The sequence below is a fragment of the Cyclopterus lumpus genome, chromosome 12 (assembly GCF_009769545.1).
Source record: "Cyclopterus lumpus isolate fCycLum1 chromosome 12, fCycLum1.pri, whole genome shotgun sequence".
NCBI lineage: Eukaryota > Metazoa > Chordata > Actinopteri > Perciformes > Cyclopteridae > Cyclopterus > Cyclopterus lumpus.
In genome coordinates, this window is record NC_046977.1 from 18120604 (window position 1) to 18141506 (window position 20903).

At 42.7% G+C, this 20903-nt stretch overlaps 2 protein-coding genes across 5 annotated transcripts; both read left to right on the forward strand.

The window, feature by feature from the left end:
- Positions 1 to 2945: 2945 nt before the first annotated feature.
- On the forward strand, positions 2946 to 7570 carry txnl1 (thioredoxin-like 1). Of its 2 annotated transcripts, none has more exons than XM_034547518.1 (8): positions 2946 to 3229; positions 4620 to 4716; positions 4944 to 5117; positions 5456 to 5578; positions 5892 to 5961; positions 6146 to 6318; positions 7129 to 7233; positions 7308 to 7570. In XM_034547518.1, exons 1-8 carry the CDS (start codon positions 3132 to 3134, stop codon positions 7335 to 7337), a joined length of 870 nt encoding a protein of 289 aa, XP_034403409.1. In that variant the 5' UTR covers positions 2946 to 3131; the 3' UTR covers positions 7338 to 7570. The 2 variants fall into 2 exon arrangements, with proteins under 2 accessions (XP_034403409.1, XP_034403410.1); XM_034547519.1 differs by lacking the exon at positions 2946 to 3229 and adding an exon at positions 3261 to 3555.
- A 2035-nt stretch (positions 7571 to 9605) lies between these two features.
- Positions 9606 to 19856, forward strand: nars1 (asparaginyl-tRNA synthetase 1). Of its 3 annotated transcripts, none has more exons than XM_034546416.1 (15): positions 9606 to 9844; positions 10338 to 10420; positions 10553 to 10618; positions 10951 to 11043; positions 11162 to 11251; positions 12087 to 12165; positions 12559 to 12629; positions 13073 to 13159; positions 14214 to 14435; positions 14711 to 14910; positions 16501 to 16636; positions 16910 to 17023; positions 17564 to 17695; positions 17819 to 17950; positions 19117 to 19856. In XM_034546416.1, exons 1-15 carry the CDS (start codon positions 9802 to 9804, stop codon positions 19246 to 19248), a joined length of 1680 nt encoding a protein of 559 aa, XP_034402307.1. In that variant the 5' UTR covers positions 9606 to 9801; the 3' UTR covers positions 19249 to 19856. The 3 variants fall into 3 exon arrangements, with proteins under 3 accessions (XP_034402307.1, XP_034402308.1, XP_034402309.1); XM_034546417.1 differs by having other exon boundaries at positions 9632 to 9823; XM_034546418.1 differs by lacking the exon at positions 9606 to 9844 and adding an exon at positions 9960 to 10229.
- The last annotated feature ends 1047 nt before the right edge of the window (positions 19857 to 20903 follow it).

Genomic DNA, 20903 nt, shown 5'->3' on the forward strand with positions numbered 1-20903 from the left:
AATAGGAAGAAATAACATTGAATAAAACATACAATAAAAAAGCATAGAGTGCAATAAAAAGCATGACTAAATAGTCCCAGATTTAACAAAAAAAAACATTGACATTTAATAATTAAGTTGTCGCGGTTGTAATCGTCTGGTCAAATTGGGAGTTTTTCTTCTTCCCAATTGTGCTTTGTGGATTACAGATTGTATTTTATGGTTGTGTTTTCTTTTTCTGCTAATTTATCTCAGCATAATTCTCAGGAGAAAGTGTTGAAGGAAAGGGATGGCATTGTGAAATATAATTTCACTCAAAGTCATTACGGGGACCGACCAATATGGTGCCCAAGATTTCATCTGGTGCCCCTTGCATCAAAGCCAATTCCACCACCGTTCACTGGGCTCACACACACACACGTGCAAAAAACACTCCTGTACGCTTTGTGTCTTTGAGATTAAGAAGATCACACTTTAAAAAAATCTATTTCTCCCAAATATGTGTCACGGTTATTCCCCAAACACGTGAATAGTCCTTCCAACTTCTGCTAATGATTACGAGGTGGGAGCAACTGGTGTTATGTCAAGCTATTAATTGGACGATAACCCTACTAGGCTACTATTTTTTGCAATATTTCCAAATAGTAGTATTAAAATAGTATTTGTAAAAGTTATACAAAGAAATACAATTACCATCATATAGAATTTACCTCTACCAGCTAATCACAACCATTGGGCCGGGGCCCACTGGTAAACAGAATCAGAGTGCCATCTAGTAATGGAACTCTGGAACCAAATGATTCCATTAAATTAGAAACATATATTTGTGGGAGAAGACTTTTTCTTCTTCTAAATGTGCTCAAGAATTCACATAAATGCATCAAATTAAAATGCATGACCAGTTATATTTGAATATGTCACGGGTGTAGCCACAGGAACAGGACCCAAACGCCAACAACGTCGAACTTTATTCCTTACTTGATGAATTATTCAAGCAGAAGAATCACAAAAGACATTATATGAAATATGAAATTACACTAGTGTACTATTTTTAATTGAAAGGCAGCTCAAATTCAATGATGATATTCATAATTTCACAATATTAGAACTGTTATTAAAGCAGATCCGCTGTAGAAAGTAAAATCTCATGAAAATAACCATCGACATAGCAGAGGTCCTCCTGAATAACAATCTAGTGTCATTTTTATATACCCTTTTAAGGATCTGCTTTAAATAAAGTTCAAATATTAGGAAATTATGAATATCATTGTTTCTTTTTAGCTGACTTTGCCTTTGATTTTCTCAAAGACTGTACAGACTGTAAAATCTCATGAAGATAGACGTGGACATAGCAGAGGTCCTTGTGAAAAACAAACCGGTGGAAGTAGAATATAACCTTTTAAAGATATGCTTTAATAACAGTTCAAATATTGGGAAATTAAGAATATCATCTTTTCATTTGAGCCGACTTTGCCTTTAATGTTCACAAAAACTGTACAGTAAAATCTCAATAAAATAGACATGAACATAGCAGGGGACGTCATGAACAACAATCCAGTGGAAATAGAATATAACCTTTTTAAGGATCTGCTTTAATAACAGTTCTAATATTGTGAAATTATTAATATAATCATTGAATTTGAGCTGACCTTCAATTAAAAACAGTACAGTATTGTAACTTCATATGTTATTGAAATATTATTTCATATAATGTCCAAATGAATGTTGTTTTTGACTTGTTATATCAAATTGGACAAATCATTACTTAAATAAGGGTCTATCTCCGTGCTTTTGGGCCGTACAAGCTTCTGTACCGTAACACCATGAATAGAGGTGCATTACATTTGAAGCACGGCTCACTTGACCGAGTATCCCCGGATGCTGGCTCACATGACCGCAGTGGAGAACTGGAGTGGCTTATCGCCATGAAAACTGCTCATTTCCGCCGTGGAAGAAATAAACACTAATTCTGCTGTATGTGTTGTGGAAGTCGCATAAAAGTCAGAACATCAAACGCCCTCATGTCTGGGTTCATAAAATTATCCGTAACCGCACACAGCTTCTCCAGGAACTGCGTCTGGATGACAGCCACTTCCAGAACATCAGCTTATCCTCCATAGTTTCTGATTGAACAACGGACATCAATGATGACGGGCAGTAAAAGCCGTATACCATACAGCACTATCTCTGTGAGTGTGGCTTCTCAGCTCTGAAGACTAAACACAGACTGGACATTGAGCATGACCTACTCACTACACTATGATGACCTCAGAGTGGCCTTGTCTACTCTAACTCCTGACATGTGAGGAGCAAAAAACATTCCCAGTTCTCCCATTATGAATTCCTCCAAATGAAGTGAATGGAGTGCTGCTTCATTTTCTTCAAAGCACAATGTTGTTCAGTATTTATCTACTTGTGTGTATATTATATTTGAATCTTTTTGATTGCACTTTTTGCAATTTATTTTGAGTTTGTGGATAAAAGCTGCTCCTCAAGACACTGAATTGTTTCCATAGTGCAGTGTTGGTTGTCATAGATTCAGTGAGTGAGTATTCTCAGCTAAGTTTCATCATTTTAGTCTTCTTTAAACTACTTCTAAGTACTTTTTTATTTCATGTTTGTGCATGAAAGTACTGTTGAGTCTGTTAAAAAAGGCTGAAATTACTGAATTGATATGTATGTTGTGTTACATTGTGTCCTTAAGATGCACAATAGTTCTAAGTAGTCTTTGTTGGTATACTGTGATATTCGGTACTATCTCAGGTTAAAACTGCACCATATTTTCATTAAATCAATTTGAACATGTTCCTTGATTTGGGTAGCGGCTTGTCATTCAGGGGTGATGGTGGGTACCGCAATTGTGGAAACTGCTGTAGAGGGCAGCAACACGCATAGAAGCGCCTAAAGTTGCCAAAAACAAATGGCAGAAGAAGAAAAAAATAATTCCGCCTTTCCGGTTGTCAATCGGCCAATCAGGAGTCCCCATCCAGAAACAGCTCCCTGTACCTGTCGTGTGGTTCTGAAAGCAGCTAGTTAGCTAACATACTGTCGGAAAGCTAAAAACACAACACTTGATTTTTATTTGGTGACTCAGTTTCCTGTCCTGAACATCACCCGGTTAACCAGCACACACTGCAGCCGCACACGGTACCATGGTTGGTGTTAAAGTCATCGCCAGCGACCCGGACTTCCAACCGGAGCTAGCGGCCGCTGGCTCCAGGCTAGCCGTGGTGAAGTTTACAATGGCTGGGTAAGCTCACCGACCCAGCTTGCGAGGCCCAGCTTGCTTGCGGCGCAGGGCACTTTAGTCTGTCCCGTGAACGTTGTACTGGAAAGCGTTCGCAGATCTTCGTTCCGCGGGTTTTGGGAGCTGACATCAGCCTAATAGCCACGTTAGGTGTAGATTTGTATTTTGTATTGCCAAGAAAGCAAGGTTAGCATGCTATATGTAGCAGCTGTTAGCTCAATAACGTTAGCTCTATTGCTTACAATGACATAGCAGTATTACAGCGACTTGGCTGCTCGGAGTTCGTGAGATTTAATTATGAAAAACAGTGACAGTACCCGTTCAAAAAGGTAATATTTCCCCTCGCGACTGTCGGGGTTCCTCGTAGCGTGAGCTTTGTCTTTCCACTTTAACTGAAAGGAAGTTACACGGTAACTTAGTCGGAGTAGCTGGCGTTACAGGAGTTTCTGTAGTTGACTTTTGTACGAGACCTAGCTAATCCATTTACAACTTGTGAAATATGATTGTTGTTCTGGATTCCATGGTTAGCTTGTCATGAAAGTCGGTAAATGAAATTCCTCGTGAGATTTATGCGAGGAATTCAAGCCATTACGATATCCAATTGTGACCTCTGGTAATACGGGCGTTTACCAAAGATGTCTTAATGCTGCGGGTCGAGCATCACGCGCTAAAGCAGACCTTAAAGTGACGCTCTCGATGTCTTTAGGTCAGGGACAAATGTCTCTCATTCACAGTCTAGAGGGATTAGGGCATCCTGAACAAATGTTTGTTTATGTACAGTACCAGTCATTTATTTTAGCAATGATGGGTGATTGCTTCTATTCTTATTCAACTGTTGCAAAGAGGGATCTTTTTCTCGTTCACTTTCTGCCCTTTCAATAGTTAGTCTGGTCTAACCGTTGTACAGCATTTTGTTCTGCATGTACAAAACAGAACTTTTTTTATAAACCCTTACATACAAAATACCATATTTGTGAAGAGGACTTTCTACAACCTAAAAGCCTGACAAATACAGCGCAGTCCTCTAGGCCATCCTGTAGTGACTGAGAGCAGAACAAGGCTGTCGTGGATCAAGCTTTTGTGGCGGGTGTGTCCACTTTAAATGGTACTGTATTCAAATGAATATTAGACGATATATATTATATTTCTAATCCACTCCATAAACATTCAGTGTCTATAAAGACACTATGTAGCATAGAGTATTGGAGACTGTCAGGTACTAAATTACCTTTTCATACAACAGTGCATTATTCAGTATTTACAATTACAGAAAGTGTTGTGGGTTTCTTTAACGGCAATTGACTTGTTGATTAACTGAGTGATGATTTCAGCACTACCCGAGAGACCGGAGCCGGCCACTAACACACTGTCCTCTGACCCCCGTTCCCTTCAGGTGTCGGCCCTGTGTCAGAATAGCTCCCGCCTTCAACACGTTGAGTAACAAATACCCACAGGTCGTCTTCCTCGAAGTAGATGTTCACGTTTGTCAGGTGAGTGTCCTCCGTTTAGACTAATGACTTTCCTTTTTCTTTCTTTTTTAGTGTAGTTCTTTTTTTTTTGTGACAGCAGGATGTGGGATTGATTTGTGTCTGGGTGTTGCAGGCGAAGTCAAATCAACAGAAATTAGATCTGTAACATGCAGTGAAAGAACCAGCTGTAGTTTCAGAACAAAGATTCAGCTAAAACTTTACAACACTGTTTCTTCTCTCTTTCTCAGGCAACAGCAGCCGCCAACAACATCTCAGCCACGCCGACGTTCCTGTTCTTCAGGAACCGGGTTCGGGTGGACCAGTATCAGGGGGCAGACTCTGCGGGTCTGGAGGAGAAGATCAAACAGCACACAGAGAACGACCCGGGAAACAGCGAGGACTCCGACATTCCAAAGGGATACGTGAGTTGACAGCGTTATTGAAGGACTTTGGTTGCATGTGTGTATGATTTAATATTAAGTTTTAAGAAGTCTACTACTCCATAAGCCATTTTTTTAGGAATCTAGAGAAAGAGGGTAAGAAATGACATCTGAAGGGAAAAAGAAATGAGCAAGAAAACACACAGTATGTGTTGCAAAGTTGGAGACAGAAGAGAAGCATGTGCAACATTACTGTAAACCGGAGAGGATGCATGTCAGCCAGATACCTTAAAAGGACATGTATGCATGTTTTTTAAAATAAATAAACATTAAAAAAGGCAGAGAAGTTGATTTCTGTCTGGTTTTGTTTGTGTTTGCAGATGGACCTCATGCCTTTTGTCAGCAAAGCTGGCTGCGAGTGCCTCAATGAGAGCGACGACTGCGGCTTCGATAACTGCTTAATCAAAGACTCCACCTACATGGAGTCCGACTGTGATGAGCAGGTATGAGCGGTTCACTCCCGACACCTCGCCACCCGAATGTGCGGTATCGCAATCAAAAGAACAACGGAGAACTTAGTCTGTTTGTGCATTATTTGCACAAGTCTGTCTTTTAATTAAAAATGTAATTCGAAGAATGTTGCCATTTTCTTTCGGGGTCCTAAAGGAGCAGCACACCGCGTTAGTCAGTCAATTTGCGTCCTCGAAGCTAAACACTTTATTTCATACTGTAGCTTGTTTGTAGTTAATTACTCACTTTAAGTGGAATTTTATGGTCATTTGGTTTATTTAATTGCCGTCCCTTGATCTTGTCTAGTTGCTGATTACTATTGCCTTCAACCAGCCTGTGAAGCTCTTCTCTATGAAGCTCCTGTCCTCTGAATTTGGTGAGTTTTTAATGGAGCTCTGCACTTAATTATCTTAATTTCCAATATGAAGTTATTACAATGAGAATACATTTTTGTTCTCTGGCAGCTCACATCCTATCCGTTTCTCCTTCCTTCCCTTCTCTCCTCTCGTTGCCCCCCCCCCCCCCCCCCCCCCCCTCCACGTTGCTTCTCTCCACGTCAGCCCAAGCACCCAAGGTGGTGAAGGTGTTTATCAACCTCCCCCGGTCGATGGGCTTCGACGACGCCGAGCGGAGCGAAGCCACCCAGAGCCTGGAGCTTTCAGAGGAAGACTACAAAGACGAGGGTTTGATCCCGCTGCGCTACGTCAAGTTTCAGAACGTGCAGAGCGTCACGGTGAGGGCCAGGTTGCCAAAGACAAAGCCGTGGTCAGGCCTGAGACCAAATGTCTTATTGAGTGTAAGATAAGTGTGAATGATCAACCAGTGAGCAGGGAAACGCCCCCCGTATTTATCAAGCGGTTTCTGAGTAGATAATCTGTCCCAATGGGTGATTTGGTCCTGGTCCTATTCATAAAACATATAAAGGGAATGTGTTTTATCATCTTCCACTATTATTTAGCAGGGCTCCCGTTAGGAGATGGTTTTCAGATAAAGGTATGCGCTAAAAAATCCTGGACAATTGTCTTATAGACCATACTATAAGAGCAGAACGGACATTGAGCTGTGTTCCGGTGGTCAGTTGAGTAGCACTATAGGAAATGTTGATTGTTGTCAATTGCTACGGCGACAGCGCACGTCTGGAGTGGGGCCGGGAAGTGTGTGAAATTCTCCGGGAAAGAGAGCGGAGGCAGCTCTTAAATTCTGGGAGGCTGAATTAAACGGGTCCACGGATTGGCTGATCTGAACCATTTTTGTGGTGGGGGAGAGAAAAAAAAACTCACTGGTTTAACTGGTTGACATGTCCTCAAACAAAGGGTTAAGATGACATCTTACAAAAAGTTTTTTGTGTGTTCTCCCCCCAAAGCCTGCAACACGGCTCCGTTTCGACTCGGAACATGCAAAATAAACTTCTGTCCTCACAGGAAACTAGTATGCAGTCTTTTATTGGTCTATCTACCAATCACAGTGCATTATTTGTCATAGGTTTGGCTACGAATGCCGGATGTGTTTTATTGATGCCATTTGTCTTTTTTTTTCTTACCAGTTGTTTATCAAGTCAAACCAAGGAGACGAGGAGACGACAAAAATCAACTACCTGACGTTCATAGGCACTCCAGTACAGGCCACCAACATGAGCGACTTCAAGAGGGTAAGGACAGTTCCAGCCGCCTCTGTTCAGCTTTGTCTGTACTCACTCACCCATTTCATTCTGTCGCCCTGTAGGTCGTGGGAAAGAAAGGAGAGAGTCACTGAGCAGGAGAACCAACGGGACGGCGAGAAGAAGAGGAAGAGAAGGCTGCAGATACAGCCACGGACTTTCCCTCTGCCAAAGCTGCCACACACACATACACGTACATACAGCCTCCAGCTGAACTACTCAAGCTGTGAGTGAATTCTCCGTCTGTGAAGACTCGGTCTACAAATCGTTTGTATTGTAATTCTGATGAAAATGACTGTAAATAAAACACAATCCTTTTTCAAAGGCATGTGAGTTGTGTCTGCTTTCTGTGTGTGTGTGTGTGTGTGTGGGCGGGGGGGGCGGGGGGGGGGGGGGGGGGGGGGGCAGAACAGTAACGATAGCATTGATTGTGGTACTCGAGCATGGATGTGTGGGGTCCTGCTGATGCCTCTCTCTCCCTCCTGTTTCATGGATTGTGGAGGTCTGGATCGTGGTCCATGCCTACTACTCATTATTCATACATCCTGTCCTATTCATTGAATGTGTTGTAACGCTGTTCATCTGTACACATAACATCTATTGCTTCTGTCCATCCGGGGAGAGGGATCCTCCTCTGTTGCTCTCCTGAAGGTTTCTTCTTTTTTTTCCTGATCCGATGTGAAGTCCTGGGACAGGGATGTCGTATGTGTACAGATTGTAAAGCCCTCTGCTGATAATTTGTGATTTTGGCCTATACAAAATATACTTTGTGTGTTTGTCTTTCAGGCTGTTCGTTGTGAGCTGATGAGCCACACCTGAGCCTGGTGGGAGTCCTGGCTCTAAAGGCACACCACCTGACCATGGAGGCTGGTCGCTCCCTGGCCCGGTTGGCTACACTTCTCGCAACTAATTAAACTGGTGAGTGGACCTATAGACTTTAGAACGTGAACAGTGTCCTCCTTCACCACGCTGATCCCATCCAGGTTTGTGTCGTACAGGTTTGTGTCTTCCTGCTTTCGAAAGAAAGTATCTGAGAGATGAAATGGCGCTGCGAGGAATTCAACTAGATCAGGAGAAGCTCTGCTGTTCGATCTGTCTGGATCTACTGAGGAATCCAGTGACTTCCCTGTGGACACAACTACTGCATGAGTTGTATCAAAAGCCACTGGGATGAAGAGGACAAGAGGAAAACACACAGCTGTCTTCAGTGCAGACAGGCCTTTACACCGAGGCCTTTGCTGGTGAAAAACACCATGGTGGCAGATTTAGTGGAGGAAGTGAAGGGGATGGGACGGCTCCAGCTGATCACTGCTATGCTGGACTTGAAGATGTGGCCTGTGATTTCTGCACTGGGAGAAAACTGAAAGCTTTCAAGTTCTGCCTGCAGTGTGTGGTCTCCTACTGCGAGCAGCACCTCCAGCCTCACTATGAATCTCCTGCCTTTTGAGAAGTACAAGCTCGTCGACCCCTCCAAGAAGCTTCAGGAGAACATCTGTACTCATCACAACGAGGTGATAAAGATCTTCTGCCGCACTGATATCACTGTATCTGTTATCTGTGCTCAAAGGACGAACATAGAGGCCACAACACAGTCTCAGCTGCAGCAGAAAGGACTGAGAGGCAGAAAGACCTTGGGGCAAGTCAACAGAAGATCCAGCAGAGCATCCGGGACCGAGAAAGACGAGATGGTGTTTCAGCGGGAGGTGGAGGCGATCGATCGCTCCGCTGATGAAGCTGTGAGGGACAGCGAGAAGACCTGCGACGGTGAAGCAGTGGTGAGCAGGGTCGTCCTTCAATCAGAGGAGCGATCCCCGGCTCCACTAGCCCATGTCCAAGTACAGGTCCATTTACCATTACCTGGACCACTGTGTAAATAGTGATGAAGGAAGGAAAGGGTAGCAGTGTGGGATATAAATATATAGTTGCCAATAAATAACAGTATAAAATAATAATACAAATTGATATTATCCTATTGACTACTCTGAACAAACATGTATTTACCTGTTGTGACAAATGTATTGTGATTGTCTGTTATTTGGTATGTGAATTTCGATATACACTATTGCTGCTGTCATTTCCCCAGTTCTCTCTGTTCTGCTGCATGAACCTGGACTTCTTATAACAGCGTTTTAATCAATCAAACCTATTAAACCCCCTTTTGAGTGTTTGGTTTAGAACATCACTTTCCCAAAAACCTTAAAATGTTATTTCATATATATATATACTCGAGATCCGTTTTCCCTAAATAGCGTTGTATTTTTGTATGGTTTTGCGTCGTTTATTTATTTAGGACTATTAGTCTCAAGTGTGTTACGGAAGTGACGCTCTAACGTTCGCCAATCAGCGTCGGTGAAATGTACCGGACTCGGCTCCCTCCTCCGTGTCACTATAAACAGCGAGCTGCTGGCTGACGTAAAGTTGCATTGCCACAGTTGAAAGGACGCCGCTGACACTCGCTTCTGGGGGGTTTGGTTTCCATTGTTGTTCTCCAATACAAACCTATTGTATTACCCCCCCCCCCCCCCTTCCTCAGCGGACTGCTGTAGCACCTGTGCTGACATGGCGACGGAGTTAACGAAAGGTGTGGGACAAGTAACAGTCGGTAAGTCAGAAAGAAACGGCAAGACAGAGCTAGCTAGTGAGCTAGGTAGCGCCCAAAGACACGTGTGTGTGTGTGTGTGTGTGTGTCATATTGCATCATTTGCGGTGATGTTAGCAGTTAGCATGCTAGCTAGTAGCGAGATCTGAATCTGTAACTCCCCGGTTCGATACGGGGAGCGGCTTTGTACACGTCCCTGCGGTGGATACCGACGGAAGTTGTGAATAAAAACGGAGTCGCAGAGGAGCGAATTTCCGGCTGACGTGCAGCCATGACAGCTTTTGGTCTGCTGTGAAGCAGCCGAGGGGCCGCGTCAGCCAGTTATCGTTAACCCGCTGTGAGTTTGTGTAATTTGACTGACAGCAGATAGCGTAAAATCGTCTGCAAGGTCGCGCTCTTTAACCAGAGATCTTATTTAATTTATTTGTGATTTGAGTTTGATGCTTTTAGTTTCATTTCCTAACGTGTGTGTGCGCGCTGTACCTCTACTTCACAGGTGAGCTTTATGTGTCGGACAAATGTGGCAGCGACCAGGACGGGGACGGCACGGACCAGAAACCCTTTAAAACTCCCCTCCAGGTAAACGGTCATGTAGCTTTAACTACATCCTGTAATGTAACTGTATTCAGACGTGTGTGTGTTGTTTAAAATGCTTAATGCTACAGGATGTAGCGTCAGCATCTCATTGTGTTTGTGTAAAAATCCTCGCAGGCTCTGATGTTTGCTGGAAAGGAGCCATTCCCCTCAATCTATGTCGAATCACAGAAGGAGGGAGAGGTTGGTTTAAAACGTTAAATTTGATTTAGCTTATCCTTTTATCCAAAGGGACTTACAATACACAGTAGATAATGTGGTCTTGTTTAAGATGGGGTAAACAAATCCTTCCCTTTCTGTTTTCTACACTGTTTTAACTAGTCCGTTATTATTCCAACCACAGCTGCAGCATCTGTTTTACTAAATAGTTTAACTGTCTTTCACCCTTTGCAGTGTTTGACCACAGAAAATATGCAGAATTTGAAACTCTTAAACTGTCTACACTTTATGGGCCGCTTTTTTGTTAATTTTCCTCGTCCCCTCATGTATGCGCTTGTCCTCTTTATCTTCCTTAGCGTTGGGCGGTAATCTCTAAGACGCAGATGAAGAACGCAAAGAAAGCCTTCAACCGTGAGCAGACGAAGTGCGACTCCAAAGAAAAGAAGGAGGTGTTTATGCCATTTACTTCACATAAACTCTATTCTTTTTGCATACTTGAGCCATAATTCATGTCTAGATGCTCAAGAGACTGATGTAGTGTCTTTAAATGTTCGCTCCATGTGGCAGGCAGAGGACACAGAGAGGAGAGAGAAGAACCTAGAAGAAGCCAAAAAGATCAACATTGAAAATGACCCCAGCCTGCCTGAGCCTGATACGGTCAGCCACATTGTTGCCACACTTATATTAGTCTAATAATACTTATTGAATGTTGTCAATTAAGCACTTGTATTTTAACCTGCAATCTGAGAGTTTAACATGTTTGTCATTAATCACAACTCCACACATAAAGCCTTGGTAACTGGTGAGTAAACAGTTAATGAATGCTCGATGACACAATGTAGTTCATGAATGTATTCATCTGTTAATTATACCCACATCGGATGGTTTCTGAGTCGTGGTGCTGGAGGCAGTGGTTGGCGAGTTATTCTGGTTTCCATAGCGCTGCATGTCGTAAAGCAGATGGGATAGTTTTTTTTTTCTCAGACGCAAAGAGATAAGGAAAGTGCAAAGGAATTAGATATGGAATATTGTATCATTCATAAATTTTATTTTAAATCTTGTTGTCTATCTGTGGCCGTCATTTTTTAAACTTGTACATTGATGTTTAAGGTAACAAATCGGTCTATTGGTGCCCTTAAAGCTCACAAATCGATTATTTAAAAACAATGACCTGTAATACCATTACAGTGATGGAGCCATAATACCTGTTGACATATAATCCCCTTTTGTGTTTTACATATGAATAGAGACATTTGTTACCAATCAATCGTCTTCAGCTGCGTTGGACTTGTCTACGTGTTCAATGTTGTCTAGAACATGGATTTCTTAATCAGAAACTGTCTGAGCAAAGAATATATTAAGAAGACAAATCTGAACCGGATGATATAATAATGTACACTTTATTTATCCCCGTGGGTAAATTCTTCTTCACAGTTGTTGATACCAACCCCAAATCCAGTTGTGCTAAAGAGGAGTGTGGACTGTCTTGCAGGTTAAAATCCGTCTTCTGGAGACCAAGAGAGGTCAGAGAGTCAAAGTGTTTGGATGGGTTCATCGCCTCAGGAGACAGGGTAAGGTGTTTTGAATAAAAAAAAATTAATACCTGACATTTAAAAAATAAATAAAAATAAAATAGAATCCAACTGCTGTTTCAAGACAGTTTTTTGGGGCCTATTTGATTGTGTCTCTGTTCTTATGTCTACTTTCAACCTTGACAAAGGCAGACCAGATCCACTTCTAAAAGAAACTAGGTTCCAGTAGCTTAGCTTAACCTTTTCTTAAAATAGTGGTTCACCTTTGCAAAGTCAGCATCCCTGCCGTTGTGAATTGTTTTGAAGCAAAATATCAGCAGGCGAGAATTTCAGGTTTTGTCTAGTTTATTCGCTGCACTGCCAGTATGTAAAAGGCCTTCCTATTTTAACGTGATTTGAAAGAAAGTTGTTGTTTTTTTCTGTCTCCTACAGGGAAGAACCTGATGTTTATTGTGCTGAGAGACGGAACTGGTTTCCTCCAGTGTGTCCTGTCTGATAAACTGGTACGGCTTTCCCATTTTAGTGTTCCATCATTGTGCTGAAATGTTTTTGTTCATATCAATTCAAGCTGAGACAAATGTTTCATCTTCTATAAAAAAAAAAAAAAGGTGCAGAAGTGTTTTATTTGTATTTTCTTTGCAGTGAGACAAGCGTAACAGAACAAAGTGATTTTAATTTGAAATGAAAATAACATGAAACACAGGATCAAATTCAACTAACAAAACTGAAAGGAGATGTACAGATGCATAAGCGATCTATTTTATACATATAGTATTAGTTTGTTCATGAAGTCACTACCACTCACCAAACTTGAGAAACACTTATGATTCTAAAAGCCTCAAAATCTCCGGTTTAAATCAAAATAAAGTGCAGTTTTTATCATAATGGCTCAAAACACACCTGTGAGCTGAAGCTAACTAACTCCTCTCCTCGCTCTCTTCGCCAGTGCCAGTGCTACAATGGCTTGGTGTTGTCAACCGAAAGCACCGTCGCTCTGTACGGGACCGTCACTCCAGTTCCTGAGGGCAAACAGGTAAACGCACCCGCTGCATAACAGAGTGTGAGAGGCTCAGAAATCAGGTTGTGCAGGAAATCGGCCCACCCGGTTATGTGAGCTGCATTAACCTTTCATTGTAAGATCCACGTATACGCGCAGCCGGGTGGAAATCAGATTTTTGTTAATACTCACCTGAACTTTTTTTTTTTTGCATCAGTGTGATAAAAGTTTGATCCGTCCGATCTGCTGGCAGACGCACTGGGATGTTCTTTGAAGTATTTGTCCTGCACATGCTTGCGTGTACAAAAGCCTCAGCTTACGCGTACACTTGGCCAGAATTCTCCAGGAGAAACTCGATTTGAGAAATGAGGTTTCTCTCAATGCCCTACCATAATTATGGAAACGGTTTTCTTCTACATGTCAAATTCAATGCCAATATACTGCCACTATTGATGCCGTGAGACATTTTTTTAAACAATTTTTTTATAATTTTTTTTTTTCAACAGTGTCAATTTTATTTTTTGTATCTGTTTTTGTCACAAAAACGTGATTTATTACGCAGCGAAAAGTCGACTGAATTATTTTTCTGGAACAAGGTTTATTTTTCCGAGACATTTGGAGATATTTTATTCCTTTGCCTTCTTTTTTTACATTTTTATTTATGAAAAAATTATATCCGGGAAAGAATAGACAGGCAATGAATTGTTTAATTGAAAAAAAGTTAACTTGATAATGGAAACAATCATTAGCCGCCGCCCTAAATTAAACCACAACTGGAGAGATGGTTTTGAGACCTACTGTTTTCCTTTTCGTTGCATTGTAAAATAATAAACAGATGCAGCCTATTATAATTTTTGTATTTTGTCAAAGTAAGTGTATGTGTGATCCGGGTAATGGCTGAGGGAGGGGTGTCGAATGAAGTTTAACGTGGGACACATTTCATCTACACATAAATACTGATGTATATAAAATAATAACGACAATTTAAATAATAAATAAAAAATTGAAATGTATTATTATGGTGAGTGAGACATGCCTGGATGGATGCCATTTTATTTGTATTCAGTGAGTTCTTGTCGTCTTTTTCCAGGCACCGGGAGGCCATGAGCTGCACTGTGACTTCTGGGAGCTGATCGGCTTGGCTCCAGCAGGCGGCGCCGACAACCTGCTGAACGAGGAGTCGGACGTGGACGTCCAGCTGAACAACAGACACATGCTGATCAGAGGAGAGAACGTCTCCAAGGTCCTCCGTGTCCGGTCCACCGTCACACAGTGCTTCAGGGATCACTTCTTCAGCCTCGGATACTACGAGGTGACACGCAACAAAATCGTGCCCAGGGTTTATTGTTTCTTAGCAAAGAGCAATTAACAAAACATTGATTTTATCCGGTACGAGTGTTGCTTTCACAGGTTGAAATGATGGCAGATTATATCGGCTATAGCCAGCGTTTGAAGAAGTGCAGGGTTTCACAAAGTCAAAGTTTTGACCGTTTTTTTAATTATTTAAAAGCACTCCCGGTGTGAAGTCTTTTCTTCATTCTTTTTAACCACCATATCCTTTTTGATTTTGTTTTCTTCCTGGTGTAGATCACTCCTCCCACCCTGGTGCAGACACAGGTGGAGGGCGGCTCCACGCTGTTCAACCTCAACTACTTTGGTGAGCAGGCGTACCTGACCCAGTCCTCTCAGCTCTACCTGGAGACCTGCATCCCTGCCCTGGGCGACACCTTCTGCATCGCTCAGTCGTACCGGGCTGAGCAGTCGCGCACCCGCAGACACCTGTCAGAGTGAGTCCAACACGTTTACTAAGCACACAAGTATCCCCCTGCGAAACAAGGAGTGGCAGGCGGATAATACTTATTACAAATATTTTCCAAGAGATACTTTGTTACTCAGTACAGCTCTTGTGGGTAAACCAGTGTGACCACTCAACATGTTTGGAGGCCCCTGGCAGGTTTGAACTCTTATTCTAACTAAATGATTCTACGTCAGATGATCAATGTGTCAGTGGGGACAAAGATGAGTACTACTACTAAGGAGTACGACTGTATATGAGCGAAAGAAAGTTGTATAAAGGCTTTTTACTGGTCCTGAGTCTGTTAAACAAAACTTGGCTGCGTGAAAATAAAAAATATTCTATTAGTCGTAGTGAGAAGGAAGTAGGCGTACCAAGCTGCTCGTCTCAGCATGAGGTTAACGGCACAGGGCTATATTAGCCGCTGCTAGCATAACACATCTCTGACCCAACTAGAGGTGGAGTAGCATTGTGGGTGATGTGGAAGGAAGAAGAATGCATGGAATTAAGAACAACAACAACAACATATCTGAGGTTTCTTCTGCATCAATTATTATTCTATTTTAAGGAGTGTGTTAAAGGAGTGCAATGCTTTTTAAAACGGTGGCTTACTCCTTTAATGGCCTGTCGTGTTGAGGCCCAATCTTGACCATATCTTGATGCTAAAGCATGATGTGCAGCTTTTGTCCTTTCACAGTATGTAAAAGTACTTGATGGTGTCAATGTGCAGCGGTTTTTGGCCCCTCACGATACATCCACCGCTGTCCACACAGGCAGTTCAGCATCATTTTCTAAATGATTTCCGTCCATACTAACGTGCCTGAAAATGAATAGAAAATGTTGGATTAACCTGATAGTCGATCAATAATCAAAGATGTCCTTCCATAAAAGGGTCATGTGACAGCGGCGTGAAGAATCGGGGAAGGATATATCGTGACCGATAAGACCAAATCAAGTAGCCAACGTGTGTCAAACTTCTCCGTTTACGCCTGTCCCTACTAGGACGTAACCCCGGAGTTTTCAAAAGGATCCGTCCCCGGAGCGTTTTTAAACTCCTCCGTCTTCGGTGCTCTAAAACTTTGGTCTTGTGTGAATTCTCAGTGTGAACGCAGCAAAAGATATGCGTTTTTAAAATGAAAATGCAGTAGTGGTGTGGACACGGCCTTACGGTTGTGGAAGTTTACATTTTTGGATTGTGACCCGCATTTAAACATGATGGAGAATTAGGAATGAAAATGCCTAAACAGCAGCTGTCTATGGCTGCTGTAAAGCAGCTCGCGATCTAATCCCGTGACTGTACTTTTCCTTCACGTCAGACGGCTGTTTAATTAAATGAATCCCCTGAGCAACCTATATGTCGCATGACGTGGGCCCCCCAGGGTTTGCACTACATTTACCATCAACACTGATCAGACGTCCACATAAATGGTAGATAGTTTTTCCTTCAACATCAAATCAAGGACAGGACTTTGTATATGAATTTAAGAAAACGGTGCATTACGAAGAAATGTTAATCCCACCAGAGCCACTGAACGCCTCGTCGGCCTCCTGCCTGTTGATTAATTTACTTGTCTGTGTTCAGGTACACTCACATCGAGGCAGAGTGTCCCTTCATGTCTTTTGAAGATCTGCTGAGCAGACTGGAGGATCTGGTGTGTGACGTGGTGGACCGAGTGCTCAAATCCCCTGCCGCGCAGCTGCTCTACGACATCAACCCCGTACGTCACGTCATTTGAAATTAATAATTTTTTTTGTGTGGGCGCGTTCAAGGCGCTGCAGCTCAGTTTTTCATCCAAATTAATAGTTTAGTGCCGAAATGCATTGATGATGGAGAAAGTTCATCATTAGACATTTAGATGATTGATAAACAGTGGGGACAATGATTAGCTGCACGTTTAATGGTTTAGCTTTTGATTATATGCCCTCCAGAAGCACATGGAGCTTTGTTAAAATTTTCTTTTGATTTTCTTTATTTTTTTCACCCCCCCAAGAACTTCAAACCCCCCAAGAGGCCGTTCAAGCGGATGAACTACACCGACGCCATCGAGTGGCTCCGAGAGCATGACATCAAGAAGGACGACGGCTCCTACTACGAGTTTGGAGAGGTGACGACTGAACATGTCAGAATATCTAACGCACATATCACTCTCCGAATGAGGCTCTCATTGTGACGAGGTAGTCCAGAATTCACTTTGATTTCACGTTTGCAATTGTCTTGTAGAAGTTAAACAAAACCTTACATTATTGAACTTATAAATAATAAGAATAATAAATTAGGATTTAAGAAACAATTAAACAAGACAGAAATAAATTGTCAAAATCAAAGAAGCAGGTGAAAGATGCTGCTTTTTAGTACCTAGAATGAATCTTACATTTCGCAGAAGGCAACAGCATGGTTTTATTAGACCCTCCCTGCGTGCTAATCTCAAGGGCTTAATAAGCTCCTCCGGTGCCACAGAAGGCATTCCACCGCTGTTAGGACAGGCCTGGGTGTTGCTCTCCATGACGAGTAAACTGAACTTGGCTTGTAGAATACTTTGAAAGACTATGTTGAATTTTATCATTTTTACATTTTAGTCGGCAATTATTTGTGTCTTCGATTTGATAAACTCTGTTATTTAAATTGTTTATGTTGCCACTCTCAGGACATCCCCGAGGCGCCGGAGAGGTTGATGACGGACTCCTTCAACGAGACCATCCTGCTCTGCCGTTTCCCAGCCGAGATCAAATCCTTCTACATGCAGCGCTGCCCTGAGGACAAACGCCTCACCGAGTCGGTACGAACCTCACGGGTCAAACTTTGGGTGCGAAACCCGTAGGTGTACTGGGGTGGTTCGTGGCTTTCCTGCTGTGGTCCAATACGGCGAGATATATTGATTCCTTGGTGTGTGTGTACGCAGGTCGACGTGTTGATGCCAAATGTGGGCGAGATCCTCGGAGGCTCGATGCGTATCTGGGATGCTGAGGAGCTGCTGGATGGATACAAGAGGGAGGGGATCGACCCCACCCCGTACTACTGGTACACTGACCAGGTAACATAAAACTGAGTGCAGCTTTTTTCTTTGTGGCACCTTTGGCCCAGAAAGGCACCGCATTTCTGGAAATTGTTCTTACGAAAAACACCTTCAAGTTTGTATATCAATGACTCACCTGGTGCTCCCTTGAACCGTTAAAGAAAAGTCTTGATGAATTCAAGTAAACTGTGGCAAAGTTTCAATATAGTAAAATGTTTGTTTGCCAACTCTCTCAACGCGTGCAGTATAATCCAAGTCTCGTTCCTCCAGTCGTACGCCACAAAACATCTTCGCTTTAACCTCAATATTTAAAGTCTCAAGTACGCTGCCTTCTAGCTTCTGTGATGTGATGAATTTCCCAGTGAAACTGAGTTATTGAGTGATGTACAGTAAATGGTAAATGGACCTGTTCTTGTATAGCGCTTTTCTAGTCTTCCGACCACTCAAAGTGCTTTACCACTACATGACATCATTCACCCATTCACACCATGATGGGAGGAGCTAAGGTTCCTCTTGCCCATCAGGACTAACATTCATTCACACACATTTACACACTGTAGGCACAGCTACGGGAGCAATTTGGGAGTTAAGTGTCTTACCCAAGTACACATCGACATGGGCTAACGGAGGCGGGGATCGAACCGCCAATCCTCTGATTGAAGGACGACCCTTGGCTTTTGATTAGACAGCTAAAAAGTGGGCGGTCTTTGTTTAGTTTTATGTCCAGATCACTAACCATCCTCCATGCTCCCAGCACCTGAGCTCCTCGCTACCCCGGTGGTTAATCTCCGCCTGTCGTTTGGCATCATCCTGCAGAGCCAGTTGAAAATCTGCACATATTCCCTTGAATGAGTTGTAGATCCCAGCCACGTTTTTAGAAATGAAAACAAAGCGTTTGCCCGCTGATATCCAAACGCATGTCTCTACCCGTCTGTTTCCATATCGCTCTGTGAGCTGCTACGACCCACAAGTGGCAACATCTTTGCTCAAGAAGTCAAGGTAATACTTGATGTACAAATGGTCCTTTTTGAGGATGAAGTAAATGAGTGTACAGGTGACTCAGAGGCAGCTCTGATTACCAGAACCATGGCCGGTGAGGAGCTGAGAGGAAAACCTCAGGGTTGTTTGCAAAAGAAAAGGTGTGTGTGTGTTAGTGTGTTAACAGGCCAGTGTTTGTGTTTCAGAGGAAGTACGGCACGTGTCCTCACGGTGGCTACGGACTAGGCCTTGAGCGTTTCCTCACCTGGCTGCTGAACCGACATCACATCAGAGATGTCTGCCTGTACCCTCGCTTCATCCAGCGCTGCCGCCCCTGAGCCACACGCACGCACACGTATTCTGGCATGTGGCAGCACCCTGTCTGCTGTACAATGTGTCTCACATTAAGGCAAATTCCAAGGAATTCAGCAATTCCCCTTTTGCTGGTTTATTTTCTGTGTTTTCTGGTGAAGAGCTCAAATCATGACTGTTTGATGCCTCAAACTTTACAGCTTCTCCTGTTCATTCTGACTGAATCGACCCGTTCTGCTTCAGCTTGTGCTCGTTTGGCTGGTTTTAGATAAACACTGTAGTTTCCTGTGATTCTTCGGCAATATTGTCCTTAGGAATTTGTAAAAAAAAAAACATATACCACATCATACATTTTTAAGTTAATATTTGCAGATTCCTTTGGAAAATTAATTAAAAAACAAACTGCTAGTCTTCAATGTTCTTGAACACAAACTTGAAGCCAGCTTGATTGGAAATGAAAAGCAGGAACAACATCAACTCAATCTCAGAACTCACTGCTTAGGAGAAAAGTTTAATTTCCATTTTCTGTGGATGCAGATCAAAAGGTAGAGGAGAGAGGTGTTTTGGGCCATGTTTTTATCAGAAGATACTCCAACTCAATAAACTGCACTTCAATAAATGTGTTTGAAACACACGGTGGTGAAGGTTTTCTTTAGTGTTCAGGGCCGCTGAATGCATGTATGGATAACTGATATTTATGTAATTAAATATTGATATCTTAATAATACACATATGATTCAATTCAATTTATTTTGTATAGCCCAATATTACAAATTTGCCTCAGAGGGCTTTACAATCTCTACACATACAACATCCCTGTTCCAGGACCTCACAACGGATCAGGAAAAACTCCCCAAAAAATAACCTTTCACAGGGAAAAAAGGGAAGAAACCTTCAGGAGAGCAACAGAGGAGGATCCCTCTCCCCGGATGGACAGATGCAATAGATGTCATGTGTTAGCAAAGACACATTATATACATCTGAGAGATATACAGGGGCAACGCGAGACCGGCTCACCAGGCATCGGACACAGCCAGGTCCAATGGACCCTATGAGACGTGAAGTCACAAAGACTCCGGGGAGGAAGCAGAGTTAGTAAGGTGCAATGGAGAGATGTAAATTCATCCATAAATAGAGTGAAGAGGAGATAGGTGCTCAGTGTATCTTAAAACATCCCCCAGCAGCCTATAAGCCTATAGCAGCATATCTAGGAGCTCGACCAGGGCAAACCTGATTCAGCCCTAACTATAAGCACTATTAAACAGAAGTCTATTCTTAAATGAGGTGACTGTCTGCCTCCCGGACTGAAAGTGGAAGCTGGTTGCATAAAAGAGGAGCTTGATAACTGAAGGCTCTGGCTCCCATCCTACTTTTTAGGACTCTAGGAACCACGAGTAGCCCTGCATTTAGTCGCAGCTCTCTAGTGGGGCAATATGGTACTACAAGCTCCTTAAGATATGATGGTGCATCACCAATCAAGGCTTTGTAGGTGAGGAGAAGAATTTTAAATGTAATTCTTGATTTTACAGGGAGCCAGTGCAGAGTTTTGTGAGTACACAAGCTGCAGCATTCTGGAGTAACTGGAGGGACCTAAGAGACTTATTAGAGCAGCCTGATGAGTTGCAGTAAGTTTAAAGCGTAGCACTTGGGTTACACATCACCAGGACAGGCATACACTTAA